The 23,437-nt window shown below is 38.5% G+C and overlaps 1 protein-coding gene and 2 non-coding genes across 5 annotated transcripts in view; 2 read left to right on the top strand and 1 right to left on the bottom strand.

Moving 5' to 3' along the window:
- Positions 1-414: 414 nt before the first annotated feature.
- On the top strand, positions 415-516 carry LOC122688868. Its single transcript, XR_006339609.1, has one exon. It is a non-coding gene; the product is annotated as a U6 spliceosomal RNA (small nuclear RNA).
- A 9,295-nt stretch (positions 517-9,811) lies between these two features.
- LOC122688834 lies at positions 9,812-9,918 on the top strand. The gene has a single exon (XR_006339579.1). It is a non-coding gene; the product is annotated as a U6 spliceosomal RNA (small nuclear RNA).
- A 37-nt stretch (positions 9,919-9,955) lies between these two features.
- WIPF1 (WAS/WASL interacting protein family member 1) overlaps positions 9,956-23,437 on the bottom strand; it is a 122,863-nt gene continuing 109,381 nt past the window's right edge. For all 3 annotated transcript variants that reach the window (XM_043894185.1, XM_043894186.1, XM_043894184.1), the window contains exons 6-8: positions 20,339-20,554; positions 19,527-19,640; positions 9,956-13,024 (exon numbers count right to left, since the gene is read on the bottom strand). In XM_043894185.1, the coding sequence (XP_043750120.1) occupies positions 12,969-13,024; positions 19,527-19,640; positions 20,339-20,554 (386 nt within the window). In that variant the 3' untranslated portion in view covers positions 9,956-12,968. The remainder of the gene's footprint in view (positions 13,025-19,526; positions 19,641-20,338; positions 20,555-23,437) is intronic.

The following is a 23,437-nucleotide window of genomic DNA, read 5'->3' as shown; positions in this document are numbered from 1 at the left end:
TTAATATGAATGCTGATGCAAACTCACCAGGACTGTGCAAGGATGTCAGTAACAGTTTTTCTTTGACTGAGAGATTAAGGAAATGTATTACAGAGTTTGGTAATAGATAACAAAGGGGGAGAGAGGAAGGGGAAGAGTTTGACAGAGATTTTTGTAATAAAAAAGTATTTCCAAGACTAATAGTATTCTAATGAATCAACATGCGTGGGGCAGTTTTAAATGGAGTAAATGGGTATGACGAAAGTGAATGGCATCTTATGATTTAATCTCCGTATTACTTTATAAAAATACATTCTTATATATACGAGTGTATGCTGCAGCAGCAGCAGCAGTATGCTTTTAAAGACCCAAATCTAAATCCTGAATGTGCATCAGAATGACCTTGAAGCTTGTCAGAACTACCAATTTTCATGCTTGCTATGGTAGCACAAATACCAAAATTCAAGCCTGCAGAGAAAATTAGCATAGCCCCTGTGCAAGGATGACATGAAGATTCATGAAGCATTCCATATTTTTAAAAATTTTCTGAGTTCCAAGAGACTTTATTTTGGTAGGCCTGAGGTGGAGTCCAGGAGTCTGTATGTAAAAACCACTCTAGGTGATTCTAGTGCAGGTAGTCCTTAACTTTCATTTTGATGCAAATCTCACTCAGAAAGAGGGAAACCTTTTGATTTGTGATTGTGAGGTAGTAAGGCTCAACCAGTGTCAAAGTATCTTTGGATCCCCGTGATGCATTAAATCAGGCTCTTGACTAGCACATGCTTTCTGTCTAGTTCTAGAGTTATTTGTGCACTTGCCTCCATCCTCAAAAGGCTATAAGCTCCCCAAGACACAGGAATTATGTGGTATACTGACATTTGTATCTGCAGCTAGACTCACACCCTGCCTTCTCCTTATTGAGAAGATTGCTCAATAATTTTTGTCAAATGAATGAAGACAGTAAGGGTTAGAATGCAATTCAGTGAGTGTGATTGAAACAGATCCTTTCACCCACAGCTTTTGAGACCTTAGAGTCAGGTTTCTGTCTGTGTCTCAGCCCTGCATTTGTTATGTGGGAGGTCAGTTTCTTCTTCTTTCATAGGGCTGCTTTGGGGTAAAATGATGTAATGTATGTGAAAATTCTTTGAAATTGCAGAGCCACTTGTTTCAGGTTTTTAGAGTATGACTCTCTTTTTTTCCCCTCTAACTTCGTATTTCCTGTGAATGAGTGCAACTTATATGACTGAGGCAAAGGACACAACATTCACTTCGGGCAACTGTGGGAAAGCGAATCCTATTATTTGAAATTGGAAAGAACCACCTGGCTTTTCCAACTTCAACACTAAAAATTGTAATACAAATAGAATAACTACCCCACAAATAATGGGGAATACAAAGGAAGGGAAATACACAGGGGAGCAAATGAGCTAGTCACACTGATGTTTGACTCTGAGACGGAACTTTCAGATATCTGTGTGTAATGAAGTGATCTCTGAACTTTAGTGGCTCCCCTAAGATCCCCTTAAAAGGTAACTGTTGTCTGATAAGATAAGCTGAAAGGTACAAGTATGTAACATCTCTTTCAAAACCTTAAGGTAAAGATTATGATTACTCCTCAAGCTAAAAAGAACTAAAGAGTCGAAAGAAACTAGGTCACTTAAAGAGGCGATGTGCCCTGGGTGGTAAATGCTGGTCCAGGTCTGAAGCAGTACATAGCCCAATGAGGAAAACAAGGACGAGTTTTCCATGGGATTATATGTATTCAGTTGAGCCTATATTGTCTTTTATGTGTGTATGTATTTATTATTTTACTTAAAAAAATTGAAGCATGTTTGATTTACAATATTTTATTAGTTTCAGGTATACGGCATAGTGATTCAGTATTTTTCTGACTGTAGTCTGTTATAGGTTACTACAAGATGATGGCTGTATTTCTGTTTTGCATATAGGGTTATCGTTACCATCTTTCTAAATTCCACATATATGTGTTAGTATGCTGTAATGTTCTTTATCTTTCTGGCTTACTTCACTCTGTATAATGGGCTCCAGTTTCATCCATCTCATTAGAACTGATTCAAATGAATTCTTTTTAACGGCTGAGTAATATTCCATGGTGTATATGTACCACAGCTTCCTTATCCATTCATCTGCTGATGGGCATCTAGGTTGCTTCCATGTCCTGGCTATTATAAACAGTGCTGTGATGAACATTGGGGTGCACGTGTCTCTTTCAGATCTGGTTTCCTCAGTGTGTATGCCCAGGAGTGGTATTGCTGGGTCATAAAACAGAAAAAGAGACACAGAAATACAGAACAGACTTTTTAACTCTGTGGGAGAAGGTGAGGGTGGGATGTTTCAAAAGAACAGCATGTATACTATCTATGGTGAAACAGATCCCCAGCCCAGGTGGGATGCATGAGACAAGTGCTCGGGCCTGGTGCACTGGGAAGACCCAGAGGGATCGGGTGGAGAGGGAGGTGGGAGGGGGGATCAGGATGGGGAATACGTGTAAATCTATGGCTGATTCATATCAATGTATGACAAAACCCACTGAAATGTTGTGAAGTAATTAGCCTCCAACTAATAAAAAAAAAAAAAAAAGAGCAAAAAAAAAAAAAAGATGATGGCTGTAATTCCCTGTGTCATACAGTACATTCTTATTAGCTATTTTATACATAGTAGTTTGTATTTGTTAACCCATATCCCTAATTTGTCCCTTACCCCTGTCCTCTCCCCTTTGGTAACCACAAGTTTTCTATATCTGTGAGTCTGTTTCTGATTTGCATATATATTCGTTTGTATTATTTTTTAGTTCCCACATATGTGATAATCTTATAGAATATGTTTTTGTATGACTTTTCCCACTAAGTATAGTATTTTCTAGGTCCATCCACATTGCTGCAAATGGCAAAATTTTGTTCTTTTTTATAGCTGAGTAGTATTCCATTGTGTGTGTGTATGTAGCACATCTTCTTAATCCAGTCATCTGTTGATAGACTCTTGGGTTGCTCCTATGTCTGGGCTATTATAAATAGTACTGCTTTGAACATTAGGGTGCATGTATCTTTTTGAATTAGTGTTTTGTGTTTTTCTGGATAAATGCTAGGAATAGAATTGCTAGATCATATGGTAGTTCTGTTATTAGTTTTCTGAGGGATCTCAAAGGTTTCCTTTTCTCCACATCCTCTCCAACATTTGTCTTTTGTAGACTTTTTGATGATGGCCATTCTGACAGGTGTGAGGTGATATCTCATTGTGGTTTTGATTTGCATTTGTCTAATAATTAGTGGTGGTGAACTTCTTTTCATGTGCCTGTTAACGATCCAAATATTTTCTTTGGGAAAATATCTATTCAGATCTTCTGCCCATTTTCTGATCGGGTTGTTTTTCTGATATCAAGTTGTATTAGCTGTTTACATATTTTGGATACTAATCCTTTGTTGGTCACATTATTTACAAATATTTTCTCCCCCCATTCCACAGTTCATCTTTTCATTATGTCATTTGTTTCCTTCACTAAGCAAAAGCTTTTAAATTTAATCAGACCTTATTTTTTGTTTTTGCTCTTCTTTTGCCTTAGGAAACTGATCCAAAAATATTGCTACAATTTATGTCAAAGCTGAAGCTCCAATATTTTGGCCACCTGGTGCAAAGAGCTGACTCATTTGAAAAGACCATGATGCTGGGAAAGATTGAGGGCAGGGGGAGAAGGGGACGACAGAGGATGAGATGGTTGAATGGCATCACCGACTCAATGGAAATGGGTTTGGGTGAACTCTGGAAGTTGGTGATGGACAGGGAGGCCTGGAGTGCTGCGGTTCATGAGGTCGCAAAGAGTCAGACACAACTGAACGACTGAGCTGAACTGAACTGATGTCAAAGAGTGCTCTGCCTATGTTCTCTTCTAGGAGTTTTTTGCTTTCCATTCTTACATTTAGGTCTTAAACCATTTTGAATTTATTGTTTTATTTGGTGTGAGGGAATGTTCTAATTTCATAGTTTTAATCTCATTGTTGGCTGTCCAGTTTTCCCATCACCACTTCTTGAAGAGTTTGTCTTTTCTCCAGTGTATATTTTTGTTGTAGATTAAGTGACCATAGGTGCATGGGTTTATTTCTGGGCTCTGTATTGCTCTATTGATCCCTGTGTCTTTTTGTGCCAGTACCATACTCTTTAAGTTACTATAGCTATGTAGTATAGTCTGAAATCTGGGAGAGCTATATCTGCAGCTTTGTTGTTCTTCCTCAAGATTGTTTTTTTGGAGTCTGTTGTGGTTTCTGTGAATTTTAGGATTATTTGTTCTAATCTAATGATCTGTGGGCAGTACAATGACTGAATTATTTTAGAAATAGCTATAGGCCACTCTATAGTACAGAGGAAGCAAACACTTTTGCTCTGTACTCTTTATCTGGAATTCTCATTTTACTCTTATAGAAAGCCTGTGGCTTAAACTTTTTTTTAAAGACAATCACTTTGTTCAAGTTCTATATCAGAACCTTGAGGGAGGACCATAATGTGAGGACAGATCCAGGTTTTGTGAGGCTGGAAGCTTTAGATAATTTAGGGGGCTCTATTGTTTAAAAAAATACAGTAATAAATTTAAACATTTGATACAAAAGTGAGGAATTAGAAGGAAGCAATCCTTCCAAGTGGTGGTCACAAAGGTGGAGTTTCATTTGTTTCCTAGAAACGTGCCTCTGGAAGCAAAATTTTAAGATAAAGGGATTTGCAATAGAATGTTGATGGGTGGGACATTTCCAAACATTCACCAGTGAGAGAAATACATATATGCTACATGTAGCTCCAGAGATAGACACTAAGTGCCAAATGGTCAGAGCAGAGAGAAGCAGGGCTGTGGTGCAGACAGCAGAGGAGGGCCACTCTAAATTCTACATGCAGGAAGCCTTCAGTTACTCGGAATGCTTAAGAGAACTGAGTAGACTTTTCAAGTTAATCAAAAACAACAACAAAACCCCTCATTTATTGGCCATCAAAACTTAAAAATAATACAATCTTTTTCTTTTTTTCAATTTCCCCGTAGGTTTAAGAACTTAAAAAAAAAAAAAATCAATCCATGTAATTTACCAATTGAGTTTAAGAAAAAAAGAAACCAAGTAATTACTTAGAGGGGGAAATAATAAAGTATTTATTCTCGCCTTAATAGAGAATCCTCTGTTGATTGCATGACTGAAGGAATGCCCATTCCAGCTTCTTAACTGCCTCTCAGAGATATTGGCCTTCTTAACTGGATGTTGGCCTTCTTAACTGCTTCTCAGAGATCATTCAACTGGTAGAGTTATGGTGGGAACATTGGTTTGACTGTGGTGAAGCTATAAATGCTCAATTAAAATTTATTGAATGAATTAATGAACCAAATGAATGGTTCCAGTTTGGACAAATCAGAGCAGTTTCAGAAGCATTTTTATTCCTAAGAATTCTATAATCAAATTTTATCAAACTCTTGAATGCATTGAAAACTCCTTCCTGAATATGGCCTACATGTGACAGCAAAAGGATTAGGAAATGGAAGGAAACTTTTACTGAGCGCCTGACATATGCCAGGTATTTTGCTGATGTCTGTATATTTCTTTAAGCTCTGTAACCATTTTGTGGTGTTGGAAACTAGATCTCAGGGCTAAATAACTTGTCGGTGGCCTTTCAGGGAGCAAGTGGCAGAGCTAGGATTGTTGTACTAAACCAACTATGATTAGCACTCCCTTCCACTTTCAATAGTGTTCTACTGTGGATCATAAAGTCTAAGGCTGCCCTATATAGGAGGTCTTGATTCTATGATTTCAAATTGAACCTAATAATTTTTTTGATTACTGAAGCAACAGGAATTTTCATTTCCCAGGCCTGTGAAGTATGAGGGACTGACAGCACATGAAGTGACCCCTGTCTAGAGTTTGCTTTACATTTCTGATACAGAAATTCTGCTATTTCTGTATAATAGTATAATTGTTAATCCCCTTCTGGTCAGTTTGGTTCTAGTTAATTTGGGATTATTATATAAATATTTACTTCTACTAATAGTGGCTACCACTTATTGAGTGCTTAGAATAAGTCAGGCTAAGTACATGGTCTCATTTAATGCGTTTATTAATATTATAAGATAGTTTCTTACTTTCTAGATAAGGAAACTGAAACTTAGATCAATTAAGTGACTTGAAGGAAGAGATGAAAGCAGATTTTCCTAATCTCTTAACCTTTATACTACATTAAGATGTGTATACAAACACACAGCAGATAATTTAAAAAACTGTCAAAGTTGGAGACAAGATGGCAGGTAGAAGGACTTGAGTTCACCTTCTCTCATGATAACACCAAAATCATAACTGACTGCTGAACCACCACTGACAAAAAAGATCTGAACCTACACAAAAAGACATTCTACCCCAAAGGAGAAGCCACAACAAGATGGTAGGCGGGGTACTTTTGTGATATAGTCAAATCCCATATTGCCAAGTGGGTGACCTACAAACTGTAAAATAATTATTGCTGAGGATCTCCCACAGGAGTGAGAGTCTGAGCCCCATGTCAGGCTCCCCAGCCTAGAGGTCTGGCACTGGAAAGAGGAACCCCAGGAGCACTTGGCTTTGAAATAGGCAGGGCTTGAGTGCAGAAGCTCCACAGGACTGAGGGAAACAGATTCTACTCTTAGAGGGCTCACACAAGCTTTCACTCTGGGACCCGGGGCAAAGCAATGACACCATAGAAGCCTGGGCCAGACCTACCTGTGAGTCTTTGAGAGTCTCCTGCGGAGGCAGCAGTCAGCTGTGGTTTACTGCGGAGGCAAGGACACTGGTGGCAGATGCACCAGGGAATGCTCATCTGCATGAATTCTCCTGGAGGTTGCCATTTTGGCACCGAGACCTGGTCCCACCCAACAGCCTACAGGCTCCAATGCTGGGACACCTCAGGCCAAGCAACCAACAAGGTTGGAACACAGCCCCACCCATCAGCAGACAGGCTGCCTGAAGTCATCCTGAGCCAACAGCTGCCAATAAACACACCCCTTAACATGGCCCTGCCCATCAGAGTGACAAGACCCCGTTCCACCCACCAGTGGACAGGCACTGGTCCCTCCCACCAGGAAGCTTGCACAAGCCCTTGGACCAAATTCACCCATAAGGGGCAGACTCCAGAACTAAGAAGAATGACAATTCTGTAGCATGAGGAATGGAGACCACAAACACAGAAAGTTAGGCAAAATGAGACAGTAGAGAAATATGTTCTAGATGAAGGAACAAGATAAAACCCCAGAAGAACAACTAAGTGAAGCGGAAACAGGCAATGTACCTGAAAAAGAAGAGAGTATTGACAGTAAAGATCACCCAAGATCTCGGAAAAAGAAGGGAGGCACAGACCAAGAGGATACAAGAAATGTTTAATGAAGAGCTAGAATATTTAAAGAACAAACAGAGATGAACAATACAATAACTGAAATGAAAATTACACTGGAAGGAATCCATAACAGAATAAATGAGCAGAAGAATGAATAAGTGAGCGGGAAGATCGGTAGAAATCACAGCAGGGGAAAAAAATAAAGAAAAAAGAATGAAAAAAAGTGAGGACAATCTAAGAGACGTCTGGGACAACATTAAATACACCAATATTCACATTATGGGGGCCCCAGAAGGAGAAGAGAAAGAGAAAGGGTCTGAGAAAATATTTGAAAAAAGATAACAGTCAAAAACTTCCCTAACATGGGAAAGGAAATAGTCACTCAAGTCCAGGAATCCCTGAGAGTTCCATACAGGATAAACCCAAGGAGGAATATACTGAGACACATATTAATCAAATTGACCAAAGTTAAAGACAAAGATAAAATATTAAAAGCAACAAAGGAAAAGCAAAACATAATATACAAGGTAATCTCCATAAGGTTATCAGCTGACTTCCCAGCAGAAATTCTGCAGGCCAGAAGGGAGTGGCTCGATATATTTAAAGCAATGAAAGGGAAAAACCTACAGTCAAGAATACTCTACCTATCAAGACTCTTGTACAGATTTGACAGAGAAAATCAAAAACTTTACAAACAAGCAAAAGCTAAGAGAATTCAGCACCATCAAACCAATTTCACAACAAATGCTAAAGAAACTTCTCTAAAAACCTTGCTGATGTCAAGTATTTATAAAGACATGGAACAAGAGGATGTCGCATGCAGTGTAGCACAGTAGAAATCCGTGCATCACCTATTAAAACTGGCCAGTCAATTCTATTCCTACACACTTATGGATGCTAGCAAAATTCTTGCACATGTACATCAGGAGATGAGAATACAGTTTATAACAGTATTATTTGTAATAAATAAAAACAACCTGAAATTTCCATTAACAGTGAAATAAACAAACAAAATGTGATATAATCGTAGCGTGGACTATCAAATGGCTGTGGACAGCAAGTGGCATGGACAAGTCTCAGTAATGCTGAGGGGGGATAAAGTAAGTCCCTGAAAAATATATTCCAGCAGTCAGGAAAAGATGAGATTTTGAAAACTGAGAAGTAAGTTAGACAAAGAGAAGAAAGGACACTGCAGTCACGGAGACAAGCAACAGCAAGACCCATTTAGGAACTGAGATGCATGACACCTCCTCTGACGCATGTGTCCCTAACACGGAATTCTGATATACCTGAATTCACTTCTGGATACCTTTTTTTGAACCACGAGAAATTCTGTAAGTGAATTAACTGCTTATTAGGAATAGTTGTAGGAGAAGAGTAAGGATGGAAAGTCAATAAAAGATAAAGCAGTTAGAAAAGAAATAGAGATGATTATAATTAATTCCTCTCTAGGAAGCCAGGTGGGGGAAATTAAATCTTGTGGTTCTGCCTGCCCTCCAGTAGCATCCTAAAGAGGAATGGAGCAAAGGTCAATGTCAGTCATGCTTCAGTGTCAAGATTACCAAGATTAAAGGAAGATACACTAACCTGGGGGCTTCCCTAGTGGCTCAGATGGTAAAGAATCCACCTGCAATGCAGGAGACCCGGATTCGATCCCTGGGTTGCGAAGATCCTCTGGAGGAGGAAACGGCAATCCACTCCAGTATTCTTGCCTGGAGAATCCCATGGACAGAGGAGCCCGTACAGTCCATGGGGTCGCAAAGAGTCGGATATGACTGCGTGACTAACACACACGCTAACCTGAAGATTGAAAGCTATACTAACCTGGAGATTGAAGAGAGATTTTAAAAGTCAAAGACAACTAAAGCTTTTCTCTGTGCTTTTTCCACCTCAAGCACTTAAGTTATGGTGTCTGAGATCACAATGGGAATGATCAATGGTGTTTTTAAAAGAAAATATTTGTGTCTAGAAAGAAAGGTTACTATAGTAGAGCTTAGTGCTCAATTTATTGAAGCTATAAACTCAGAAATTGTTTTTATGGCTGTTTAAATTCAGTTTGCAAATCTTGCTTCTTTTTTTCCCCCTAAGAAATATAGTAATTGTCCAAAAACAAACAAAAAGCAAACAAACAAAAACTCTATTGAAAGTGAAAAGTAAAAAAACCCTATTGGGCCTCCTAAATTTCCACTGGCCTTTCCTTATTTATCAGTGTCAGTGATAATCTTTGTAATTACATCTTCCATTCTTTCCACCATCCATCATTTACCTCAGAGTAGAGGCATTTGCCTCAAGTAAACAGACAACAAATTCTGACTAAGATGCAAGTTCTCAGGAAATACAAGATTAGAAAGTGGATTGCACTAAATATTTACTTACTCTATGGACCTTCTTCTTTTTTCAGTTTGTCTTTCTTTACTAGAGTATAAAGCAGAAATCATACACTTGTTTTTTCACTTATATTTACATAGACAGTACTTAAAACCCACCAGTGCTCGCTTCGGCAGCACGTATACTAAAATTGGAATGATACAGAGAAGATTAGCATGGCCCCTGCGCAAGGATGACACGCAAATTCGTGAAGCGTTCCATATTTTAAACAAACAGAAAAAAAAAAAAAATAAAACCCACCAGATGACAGTCTTACCATTCTGCTTTTATTTATTGTCTGGCTAATTTACAAAGACGCAGATATCTAGGGTAGGTCCTACCCCACCATATAAACTATCCTGATGACATAGGTACCAAAATGTGCATGTTTACACAGTACAGTGGTATGAAAAACATTTTCTTGCTTTACAGTCCCTCACTATAAATAGGGAAAAATTAATTTCATCATGCCAGAAAATTTTGGGCACTTTAACAGTCATCACATTTCTGCTACTAAAATAACAAAATTGATATTACAAGTTAAAATATAAAGGCCTAACAGTTTTTACAAATATGCAAATAATCTGCTACTTAGACATAAAAAGTCAATTTCTCTCAAATCACCAAGTAAGGCACCATTGGATTAAACATTTTTCTTGGTTTTTACTAAATAAAATGCATACTGAAATAAATACTGAACACTGAATTTTAATACTGTAATACATTTCCATATAAAATGACATGTAAATGTTAAAATACTGTATTGTATCTTGAATACATTTATCTGAAAACTTTATGGGAAAAAAAACATATGTAAGCTCTGGTTTCAGGGAAGGATGTATTAATTTCTGTTATCTGCTATAGTTAAAGATTTTAGCATAGAATTTATTCAAAGTTTTGGACACAATTAGGTTTCTAAATTTCAAAGAAAGGGTGTACATGTATTAATGGAATATTCACTTAAAAATACATTTTAAAACATCTCTATCCTGGATGAATAGCAACTCTGAGCTGTGACCCTGTTTCACACTTTAGGATGGTACCTGCAAAGTTGGAATATATATAGAAATTGGCTATTCTTACTACCCCTTACAAATTTCAGACCCATTTTTTGGGGGGTCAGATTTTTCTCTGCCATATTTGCTAGGAGAGTTCAACTCCATCTTTCCTGAAGTGGGTCAACATGCTTTTATCATAGGGATTTTTACCAACTATTGATATCCGATCAAAGAATTCAAAATAAAATGATGCCATATTATCAAAATATTAGAGATTAAAAGCTTTTTTCTGAAAATACTTTACCAAGTTTGTTACACCTTTATATTCCTTGATTTTCTTTGGGTAAAGGGCCCCAAGTGAATGTATGAAAGACAAATGGAATGGTAGAGGAGAAGTGGGGAAAAACCCAAGTTATCTAATGTACTAATAAACCCAGAACTTTGGCAAGGAAAGTTATAAAAATACAATATACTCAAATGGGCAACTTCATAATTTATTAGACATCCCATTTATTAGAATTCTAAGTTCTTTTGATTTTATAAAAATGAAACAATTATTCTATAAATATGAATGCTTCTTTCAAATTTTTCTTTGGATTGATTTCTTATTAGCATCTCCCAGGAATACATGAACAATACACTGAAACCATGATACAAAGTTTAGGTAGATATACATATACATATATAGCTGTGAACTTTTAAAAAATAAGTAATGGTAATTTTAAACATAATCAACTATATAAAACATCTAAATGGAAATAATTTTTTCCAAGTCTATAGCTAGATTTAAAAGTCCCAGTAAAGTTTTGTAAACAAAATCATACAAAAAAGGCAAGGCTGGCTCATCCCTATGGTCCTCTGGGGGAGCTTTATTTGCATAGATCCAAGGCAAATGATTCTCCCAGATAGATTCAAAACAAGTTCCCTCCAATTTCCAGCAGCAATCTCTTTCTCTCAACCCCATAAGCATCAGATTTCGAATTTTAGAGTTTTGCCCATCAATTCAAATCTGTTCCCTTCTTCCACATTTCTGATTTGCTACTTTTCCCTGACTTTCCCCAACTATGGAGCCTATGAGCCTCCTGCCCTAAGGAACAAGCTGGGCTGGAGAGGAGTGAAGCCACTTGAAATGCATAAGGCAGGAGGCCAACCAACAGGTGAGCTTAAGGAAGCTGGTTCTGAGCTAGAGCCCCGACTGGCTTTCAGTTTCTTTTCAATGGCTTTATTCCACATAACTGTAAACCCTATTAGATCAATTTCTGACCTTGGTACTGTGAAGCAACACTTGTATACAGATTTCAAGGGAAGAGGGAAAATAAGGGAGCAAAATCTAAGGAAAACTATTTGCCAAACAAGGGTCCTAACTTTATTTTTAGCTACCTCTTGAATTGCTATAGCTCATCTGGCCTTTTCTGTTTTTGAAACAAAAGGTGTTTGCACTAGGCTCTATCTTATAGATCTGTATTGTCCAACATGGTAGCTACCAATCATGTGTGGCTACTGAACACTTGAAATGTGACATGTCCAAATGGAGATGTGTCCCAAGTGTAAAGTACACACTGGAGTTTGAAGACTTAGTACCAAAAAATATATATATATATATAAAATATCTCATTAAAATTGTTATACTGACTGCAAGTTGAAATGATATTTTGGATATTGGGGTTAAATAAAATATATTAAAATTAATTTCACCTATTTTCCTGTTTTATGTTGCTACTAGAAATTTTAAAATTGTTTACCTGGTTCACATTATATTTCTATTGAACAGCTCTGTCCCAGGGCTTACCTCAGACCGCCCAAGATTGGACATCTTGTAACTGCAAATATTTTATGTGAGCAACTTGTTTAGGTGGTCTGTGGTTCATGGAAACAGACAGGAGGCCAAACATGCAAAAAAAGGCATGGAAACAAACAACTCTCAGGGACCTTAATACTGTGGTTTGTAGCAAAAAAGCAGTGAATGTTTGAATATGGTTGGTTGAAAGCTGGGACACAATTTCATCGCTGCCTACTTGTCACAAAAGCCTGTCGATCCCCAAAGCAGCGAACAGGCTGTAGCTGAAGCAAGCAATAGCTTTAAGGATATACACAATATAAAAAGCGAGGTGCATACCTTTGCCGCATACCCACCCTACACACACATATTCCCACGTCACCTCCCTTCTTCCCTGCTGCCATTAGGAAGGGAACAAGGGAGGACAGAGGACGAGGGTGTGCGACTTGGACAGCAATGACAGAGGGAGCTCTGGGGCTTGAATGTAGAAGAGCAGGCAAGGATCACCTCGGGATGGGAGGAAGGGGTGGGGCACCCCTCTCTCTTCGGTTAGATCCACCTTGATGAAAAATTAGACAAAATACAAATTTTGGTTAGAAAACTTATGTTCTCACTGTAAAACTCAAGAATGGTTGCAAAAGTACCCACCACCCCTCACCTACCCATGATCAAGGCTGTAAACAACAAGCACACATCCATGAGAAATGAAAGGAAGAACCGGTAAGGACCTGAACAAATTTTACTAGAGAAGGAGGACCTGCCACTGAACTTGTGGGAAGTTAAAGTACTTTAAAAATTACTTTTTTTTCTCATCACAAACTTCATATATGTGATTATACATATATATATTATAGATTGAGAAAATATGGATGAGAAAAACAAAACAAAAATTCATTAATGCTTGTACCACCTGGAGATAACCTATAATGTCATGTGTATATCTGTTCTTTTTTCTTCCAAAAGCAGGATCATTTGAACATTTTTCAGTCATTCTTTATAAATACAATTATTAATGACATATTGCATTTTATTATAGAAGTATACTATAGTTAATCTAATCAGTTCCCTTTTGTTGGGCATTCAGTTATCTTCTCCCTTTCTAAAAACTACTTTTTTGATAGCAGCCATCCTAATGAATGTTAAGTGTATTTCACTGTATTTTGATTTGTGTTTTCTTAATGGTTAGTGGTGGGATGACTCCACGATGGCAGAGTAGACAGAAGTGCGCTCATCTTCTTCTGCAAGAGCTCCAAAATTACAACTCACTGCTGAATAACCATTTACAGGAGAATGTTGGATCCCACCAAAAAAAGTTACTTCAGTATTCTTGCCATGATAACCCTATGAACAGTATGAAAAGGCAAAAACATAGGACACTGAAAGATGAACTCCCCAGGTCGGTAGGTGCCCAATATACTACTGGAGATCAGTGAAGAAATAACTCCAGAAAGAATGAAGAGACAGAGCCAAAGCAAAACAATACCCAGTTGTGGATGTGACTGGTGATGGAAGTAAAGTCCAATGCTGTCAAGAGCAATACTGCATAGGAACCTGCAATGTTAGGTCCATGAATTAAGGTAACTTGGAAGTGGTCAAACAAGAGATAGCAAGAGTGAACATTTTAGGAATCAGTGAACTAAAATGGACTGGAATGGGTGAATTTAACTCAGGTGACCACTATATCTACCACTGTGGGCAAGAATCCCTTAGAAGAAATGGAGTAGCCATCATAGTCAACAAGAGTGTGAAATGCAATCCCAAAAATGACAGAATGATCTCTGTTTGTTTCCAAGGCAAACCATTCAATATCACAGTAATCCAAGTCTATACTCCAACCAGTAATGCTGAAGAAGCTGAAGTTGAACGGCTCTATGAAGACCTACAAGACTTTCTAGAACTAACACCCAAAAAAGATGTCCTTCTCATTATAGGGGACTGGAATGCAAAAGTAGGAAGTCAAGAGATACCTGGAGTAACAGGCAAATTTGGCCTTGGAGTATAAAACGAAGCAGGTCAAAGGCTAACAGAGTTTTGCCAAGAGAACACACTGGTCATAGCAACCACCCTCTTTCAACAACACAAGAGAAGACTCTACACATGGACATCACCAGATGGTCAATACCGAAATCAGATTGATTATATTTTTGCAGCCAAAGATGGAGAAGCTCTATACAGTCAGCAAAAACAAGACCAGGAACTGACTGTGGCTCAGATCATGAACTCCTTATTGCCAAATTCAGACTTAAATTGAAGAAAGTAGGGAAAACCACTAGACCATTCAGGTATGACCTATATCAAATCCCTTACAATTATACAGTGGAAGTGACAAATAGATTCAAGGAATTAGATCTGAGTGTCTGAAGAACTATCGACGAAGGTTCATGACATTCAAGGCAGTGATCAAGACCATCCCCAAGAAAAAGAAATGCAAAAAGGCAAGATGGTTGTCTATGAAGGCCTTACAAATAGCTGAGAAAAGAAGAAGAGTAAAAGGCAAAGGAGAAAAGGAAAGATATACCCATTTGAATGCTGAGTTCCAAAGAATAGCAAGGAGAGATAGCAAAGTCTTCATAAGTGAGCAATGCAAAGAAACAGAGGAAAACAATAGAATGGGAAAGACTAAAGAGCTCTTCAAGAAAATTAGAGACACCAAGGGAACATTTCATGCAAAGATGGGTATAATAAAGGACAGAAATGGTATGGATCAAACAGAAGCAGAAGATATTAAGAAGAGGTGGCAACAATACACAGAAGAACTATACAAAAAAGATCTTCATGACCCAGATAATCATAATGGTGTGATCACTCATCTACAGCCAGACATCCTGGTATGTGAAGTCAAGTGGGCTTTAGGAAGCATCACTGTGAACAAAGCTAGTGGAGGTGATGGAATTCCAGCTGAGCTATTTCAAATCCTAAAAGATGATGCTGTGAAAGTGCTGCATTCAATATGCCATCAAATTTGGAAAACTGAGCAGTGACCACAGGACTGGAAAAGGTCTGTTTTCATTCTAATCCCAAAGAAAGGCAATGATACTCAAATGCACAACTGCACTCATTTCACATGCTAGCAAAGTAATGCTCAAAATTCTCCAAGCCAGGCTTCAACAGTATGTGAACTGTGAACTTCCAGATGTTCAAACTGGATTTAGAAAAGGCAGAGGAACTAGCGATCAAATTGCCAACATCAGTTGGATCATCGAAAAAGCCAAGAGAGTTCCAGAAAAACATCTACTTCTGTTTTATTGACTACGCCAAAGCCTTTGACAGTATGGATCACCCCAAACTGGAAAATTCTTAAAGAGATGGGAATACCAGACCACCTGACCTGCCTCCTGGGAAATCTGTGTGCAGGTCAAGAAGGAACAGTTAGAGCTGGACATGGAACAACAGACTGGTACCAAATCAGGAAAGGAGTACGTCAAGGTTGTATATTGTTACCCTGCTTATTTAACTTATATGCAGAATACTTCATGAGAGATGCTGGGTTGGATGAAGCACAAACTGGAATCAAGATTGCAGGGAGAAATATCAATAACCTCAGATATGCAGATGACACCACCCTTATGGCAGAAAATGAAGAAGAACTAAGAGCCTCATGATGAACGTGAAAGAGGAGAGTGAAAAAGTTGGCTTAAAACTCAACATTCAGAAAATGAAGATCATGGCCTCTGGTCCCATCACTTCATGGTAAATAGATGGGGAAACCACGGAAACAGTGAGAGATTTTATTTTTTTGGGCTCCAAAGTCACTGCAGATGGTGACTGCAGCCATGAAATTAAAAGATGTTTGCTTCTTGGAAGAAAAGCTATGACCAACCTAGACAGCATATTAAAAAGCAAAAACATTACTTTGCCAACAAAGGTCCGTCTAGTCAAAGCTATGGTTTTTCCAGTAGTCATGCATGGGATGTGAGAGTTGGGACTACAAAGAAAGCTGACCACCAAAGAATTGATGCTTAGAACTGTGGTGTTGGAGAAGACTCCTTGGAGAGTCCCTTGGACTGCAAGGAGATCAAATCAGTCAATCCTAAAGGAAATCAGTCCTGAATTTTTATTGGAAGGACTGATGTTGAAGCTGAAAGTCCAATACTTTGGCCACCTGATGCGAAGAACTGACTCACTGGAAAAGACCCTGATGCTGGGAAAGATTGAAGGCTGGAGGAGAAGGGAACGACAGAGAATAAGATGGTTGGTTGGCATCACTGACTCTATGGACATGAGTTTGAGTAAGCTCCAGGAGTTGCTGATGGACGGGGAAGCCTGGCATGCTGCAGTCCATGGGGTCACAAAGAGTCGAACGCAACTGAGCGACTGAACTGAACTGAATGATTAGTGATGTTGAGCATCTTTTCATGTGCTTATTAGCAATCTGTATATCTTCTTTCAAGAAATATCTATTCAAATATTCAACTCATTTTAAAAATTGGGTTTTGTTGTTGGGTTGTAGGAATTCTTTATGTATTCTAGATATTAATCTTTTATCACATATATTATTTGCAAATATTTTATCTCATTTCATGGATTGTCTCTTCTCTGTCTTGATGGTGTTCTTTTCAAAACTATGGGGTGGGGAGGGAGGCATGAGGGGCGATCAGGATGGGGAATACATGTAAATCCATGGCTGATTCATGTCAGTGTATGGCAAAAACCACTACAATATTGTAGAGTAATTAGCCTCCAACTAATAAAAATAAATGGTAAAAAAAAAAACTATGCATATCTGTGGGCTATTAGCACACCATAACTTGGTTTAAAATCCATTCACAACTAAAAAATTCATTTGTCCCATACATATTTTTTTTGAGGATCTTACAGGTGTCAGGCATAAAGCCAGGTGCTCAGATGCTGTGAGCAGGTCAATCAGGGACTCGTGTCAATAAGGTAGGTCTGCTATGGCCACTGTTATTAGACTCAGGTGGGCTGGCACTGACAGATTCCTCAGCAGGCAGCCACTTTTCTGACAGAAACCAAAATAGCCCACTTAGGGATTTCTTAGTTAGAACAAATCTCTGACCAAGGGGAAGAGTTAGAGGAAAACATTAGCAGTCCATTACCTCACCTCTTCCTCTTTTTATGCTAGCCAGGTCTTTTTTGGGGCAGGGACCTGACGAAAGACCGCCTAGATGTAAGCCAGCCATCTGTTACGAAGCCCTGACCATCAACTGATAACACCACAAATGGTTAGCACATCGAGGGCTGGCCTTGTGCAGAGCTGCAAGTAGGCTGTGCTATTTAGGGCTGTCTGGGTGCCCTACCAGGGCACCTCTGCTTGGAGGCAGAGGCAGGTACAGGAGCAGGGTAAAACCACTCCACAGCACTTTGTGTTAGAGAGATGCTCAATTATATTATAAAATATTAAACATGCCTAATGCTAGAAATATTAAAGGTACAAGAACATTTTTGGAGAGCTGTGGAAATTGATTCACCAATTTAAGAAATATTTTTAAATGCCTACTGTATTTCAAGCTCTGTGCCACTTGTGGCAGATGCAGTAGTGAGCAGGGACATGGATCCAGTCCTCAAGTTGCAGACAGTCATGAAGACAGGAGGTTGGGGGAAAGAATGTGTTCAGCTATTAAATTAAAAATCTAAAGGGGCTGGGGAGGATGGTTCTGTTACTGACTTAAATACATAAATAGTGCAGATAGGGTGAGGTGAGGAGAGAGCAAACTCAAGAATATTTGTCACATGTGAAGACTTTTTCACCAAAAATTTCAACCACCAACTACTGCATAATAATTTTATTACAGTTATGCCTCTTTTATTAGGCATTATCTAGAATTCAGTATTCCACATAACTTTTTCTAGGACTTAAACTGGTCTTTTCAGTAAAATATTCTGTTTACTTTTGGCATTTTTTTCAGGGAAAATTTTCTAAAATATTTTCTAATTCTTTGAGTTCTTCAACAGAGGTACCAGGCAAAATTTGTCCGTTTTTAATAACCCACTAGACGCATCTGGTATTGTCTGGTGATACCTAGCACGGCTGTGTCCCTAGCTTCTCCTTTGACCCAAGACTGCCACCTATCATCTCTGCAAAGTCAGTGATTTTGCTTCTAACCAACCTTGACTTCAGCTGATACTAATCTACTCTAAGGCTGGGAACCAACCAACCAAAAATTAGGAACTATGTATTAAGAAAGAGTCAGTAGTCTCGGAGTATGTGAAGGAGTTCTGCTGGACAGTGAGCATAAGGCTAGGGCTATGTGACAGCTGTTTGACTTGCTCATATACTTTTTCTCCACACATCTGTGGCTTGGGAGTTTGGTTCTGAAGCTAACACTGTTATAAGACAGAGCTCCATCAAAGATATATGTATATTTCACGCTAATTCTTCCTTAGCTGTATACATTTTTTGTTAAAAAAAAATCTAAATGTCCAATAATGGTAAACTAAATAATTATATGCTGACTTGATGGAATCCTGTAAAATAAAAACCAAGGGATAAAATAGGGAAGTATTTACTTAGCAATGTTATATAAATCTCATCACCCAAAACCCATATTCTATAACTATATACATTAATCAGAATTAGATAAAAATTAAAGAGAACCTGGTAAAATGAAAATATGTTATGCAGAGAGATTATAGGCATACTTAAAATTTTCATGTAATGCTCTGTAAATTTATATTTAAAAGATCAAAATAGTTACAGTGAGTTTTTTTTAATAACTAATGAGACATCCTGCCAGTCTCAAAACTAGTAGAAACAGAAGAGACTCTAATTGTGCCAACTTTAGGAAGATCAAAATGGGGAAAGATTGTCCAAATAAGCAAAATAATAAAATTTAACTTACTAGTAAACTAAAGGTGTTTTGAACTTATAATGACACATTAAAATAATCGCTTCTCATATGCATTCTGGATGTCTCCATTTTCCTCAATGAATGTAGAAGGAGAGTTTACTAGAATTTAAATGGTTCCAAATCCAGGAGTAATTTCTCTGAAATCTCCCCACTCCAGACAAGAGACCTGGATTTCCTACACAACCCTCAGTTGTGTACGACCCAGGCTACTCAAGTATGAAGCCATCTAAAAGCCCTTGTAGAAATACTTACTCCGGCTTTCATTTCTCGCCAGTTTACTGGGATAACTTTTGGTTGTTGGTACATATGGCTCTGGAGGTGGCAAATCAGAAATCGGATGGAAGTAGAATCTGCTTTCCCACTCATCTGAGGGAGAGAAACAAACAGTATCTTCAGTAACAGACAATCTGTTCTGAAGACTACTATAATGAAAGGCACAGAATGAAATAGAACAGCAGAGATCACATCTGGTTTTACATCTAGAAGTTTAGAGAAAAGCCCCAAATGCTACCAATGTCACTGATTACCACAGTGATAAAATGTACTGGTCTGCAAATCAAACCAAAGACAGATCCAAGTGACTTTAACTAGAGTGACTAGGACCCAGCCAGTTCCTCTCAGGAGATGAGGGCTGGGGTTTGGGATACTTTTCTTAATTATTCCTCCACCAGTAGAAAGAGTAACTGATAACAATGGCAGAGATAAGCTGCTCAATACCTGCAGGCCATCAGGCCTCAAACCCACAGCAAACTGTTCAGAAAGGTAAGTAATAAGAAAGGAAGCTACAAAAATGCTTCTTTTCAGAATTCTAGAATCTCTGGAAAGTTAACAAAAATGAGACTCAAACAAGGAACAGAGAATAATGATCTGCCTTTTTGCAAGGAAAAGGGATTACTGTTTTTCATTTGAAATCATAGTGGGCCCTAATATGCTTAGATTAGTGCTGTGCAGTGTGATAACAATGGAGGTCACATAAACAAGAAATGTTCATGCAAACATACAACACACCTGCCACTCAATTGCTGCCCCATCATAGCTTCCCAGGAGCTGGGACCACATCTTACCTTCACATGAAGAATCTTGGAAGCCATTTCTAATTGATGTTGATGGTGGAGGTGGGGGAGGTGCCCCAGTGCCAGGCCTTTCGGGAGGAAGAGGAGGCCGGGGCCCACTTCTGGGACTAGAATCTATTCCACTCCTGGACGGCAACTGAGGGGTGGCGGGCAGGGCCCGAGATGTGCTGCCATTTCTGTTCATTGGAGGAGGTGGTGGGAGAGGGCCTGGAGCCAAAGAAAAATGACATTCAGTGCTATACCTTACATAATATGTTACCATTATCATCAACATGCAGTTACTGAGTGCCTGCCGGATACATGCCCTTTTACTCAAGAAAATAGAGAAATGGTGGAGACTTCCTAGGAGCTTTAGCCAAGAAATGAGGCACATATAAACACAAAAATGCACAAATGTACACACATGTGGAACAAATGCACACTGATGGCTAACTGGCTATTTGGCTTTGAGTCAGTATTGAGATTGGAGATGATGTAGTTGAGAACAGGTAATCAACATCTGTTTATACTGACAACTGTGTACTTTAAAAACATTTAAAATTCCTTATAAACAGCTATTGAAATAGTTTCTGTGACATACTACTTATTAAGTAAATGTTTTATTTTTTATTTATTTATTTATTTAACTCTTTTTTTTCCCCAATTATTTTTATTAGTTGGAGGCTAATTACTTTACAATATTGCAGTGTTTTTTGCCATTCATTGACATGAATCGGCCATGGATTTACATGTGTTCCCCATCCTGAACCCCCTCCCAAAAGTAAATGTTTTAAAAATAAGATAGTTATGGACTTATTTTGGGTCTCCAGAGGAATTATCTTTTTAAATGCAGAGTATTATTGCTAATTATACAAGCATGTTTCTGTGATGCATATAATCTATTTCCAGACAGAAGTGGGATCAGGAAACCAAATAGTCATCCTGAGATGAGCAGGAGTTCCTTCTTGGTTCTTCATCTTAATCTGGGGAGGCAGATTAACACAGGGAGTGACAGCTAATCAATGTGCATGGTTATAAATGCTACTGCAGGACACTGGCCCCACACAGGCTGATTATCCTATGGAACTTGATTTCCTGTCTACAAAAGAGCACCTTTCTCACTGCACTGTTGCCAGAAACAGTCAAAAAGCATATAAAAGGAACTTGAGCATTTCTCATGCAAATCAAAATGGCCTTAGTAGTTATGCCTAATTTTCAGCACTGTGTTCCACTAGCAAGATGCTGACATTTTATGTAAACACAACATCTTATGGTGCTATAAGTATAAATATCTTTTGTTAACTACAGATTCAAAATCCAACCGGAGGACCTTATACTGAATGACCCACCCATCGAAGATATTCCTGCCTGGAAGTCTTGGCTCAGACCCCTAATGGAGGTGGGAGGCACACCCAGCCCTGGTTCATCTCAAGGAGTCTTCAGTGCCCCACCTGGCAGGCTTTATTTATTGCTTCTTTTATTGCTTTATTTATTGACTCTGCTTCTCAAAGCTGAAGTCCCAGTCAGTATAAGTAGATTCATTGGGGAAGAAGTGGCTCATACGCTGTGGGCTTAAAGGCAGTGGTAATACTACCTCGTACTGTCACTAAATGTAAACTAGACTTCCAATACTATGGGGCCTGGTACTGTGTAATGTCATCAACTCCAACATCTCTCTTTAAAAGTAACTGTTCATGTTCCTAACTGCCCAACCTTTTAGCCCCTACAAACCTAGGCAAGCATAACAGAAAAGAAAACAGATTTCTATTTCCTGTTGGCAGCATAATAATAAAAATGATCACTGACTCTTGAGAGTCCCTTGGACTACAAGGAGATCCAACCAGTCCATCTTAAAGGAAATCAGTCCTGAATATTCACTGGAAGGACTGAAACTCCAATACTTCGGCCACCTGAGGTGGAGAACTGACTCATTTGAAAAGACCCTGATGCTGGGAAAGACTGAAGGCAGGAGGAGAAGGGGACGTCAGAGGACAAGATGGTTGGATGGCATCACTGACTCAATGGACATGAGTTTGAGTAAACTCTGGGAGTTGGTGATGGACAGGAAGGCTTGGTGTGCTGCAGTCCATGGGGTCGCAAAGAGTCAGACAAGACTGAGCAACTGAACTGAACTACATGCAGGGAAGTAAGACAACTACTCTACACACTTGTCTCATTTAATTCTGATGATAACCCTGAGGAGTGTCAGGACAGCAGGCAAGGCCTCAGAGACATTGGAAGATTAAAGACCTCAAGTCAGGCGGCTAGTGAGTAGAAGAATAGGATATGACTCCATTCTGTCAAATGCTAAAGCACTCCCTTAACAATGAAGCCAAACCTCCTCTGAAAATATAAATGGCCCTTGACGACTTCTCACAGGTTCCCTGTGGAAACGTAAATTGGTGGGAATTTTTAGAGGCCTATTTAGCAATACCTATGAAATCCATAGTTTACTACGCATATCCATTGTCCTAGAAATTCCATTCCTAGAAATTCTTCCAAAATACACAGAGGCGTGAACAAATATTTAGCTCCAAGAATGTATCCCTGCATTATCTGCAACAGCAAAACTCTAGAGATGGCCTGTATGACCACATGACTAATAAATAAGCTAAGGTACTCATGTGGGATTTAATATTATGCAGCCATTAAAAGTCACATTGTAAAAGAACAGTTAATCATATCAAGAAAATGTTAGTGAGATATTGTTAAATAAAAGCAAATTAGTAAACAATATATGTAGTGTGATACTGATTTTGCAAACTTTTATATACATGCATTTATAAAAGACAGGGTATCTAAAAAATGTTACATCTAAATGTTGGTGATGGCAGAATTATAGATGATTTTTATTTTCTTTTATGCATTTCTATAATAAATAGGTATGACTTATGTAATTGTAAGAAACAAAATATATATCACTGCCTATCCTACTTTGGGAAATATTTAATCTTGGTAGGAGAAAATAGCTCCTCAACCACTTTGGGGGTTTTGGATAATGAGAAAACAACACACTTCATTTATCTGACTATTGTTCTTATTTGTTCACTGAAGCATCCTTAATGAGATGACACAGTGTCTAGATTGAACAGACTAGCCACTTTTTGTATC

The sequence above is a fragment of the Cervus elaphus genome, chromosome 33 (assembly GCF_910594005.1).
Source record: "Cervus elaphus chromosome 33, mCerEla1.1, whole genome shotgun sequence".
Lineage (NCBI taxonomy): Eukaryota > Metazoa > Chordata > Mammalia > Artiodactyla > Cervidae > Cervus > Cervus elaphus.
This window is presented reverse-complemented; position numbering and strand designations above follow the sequence as displayed.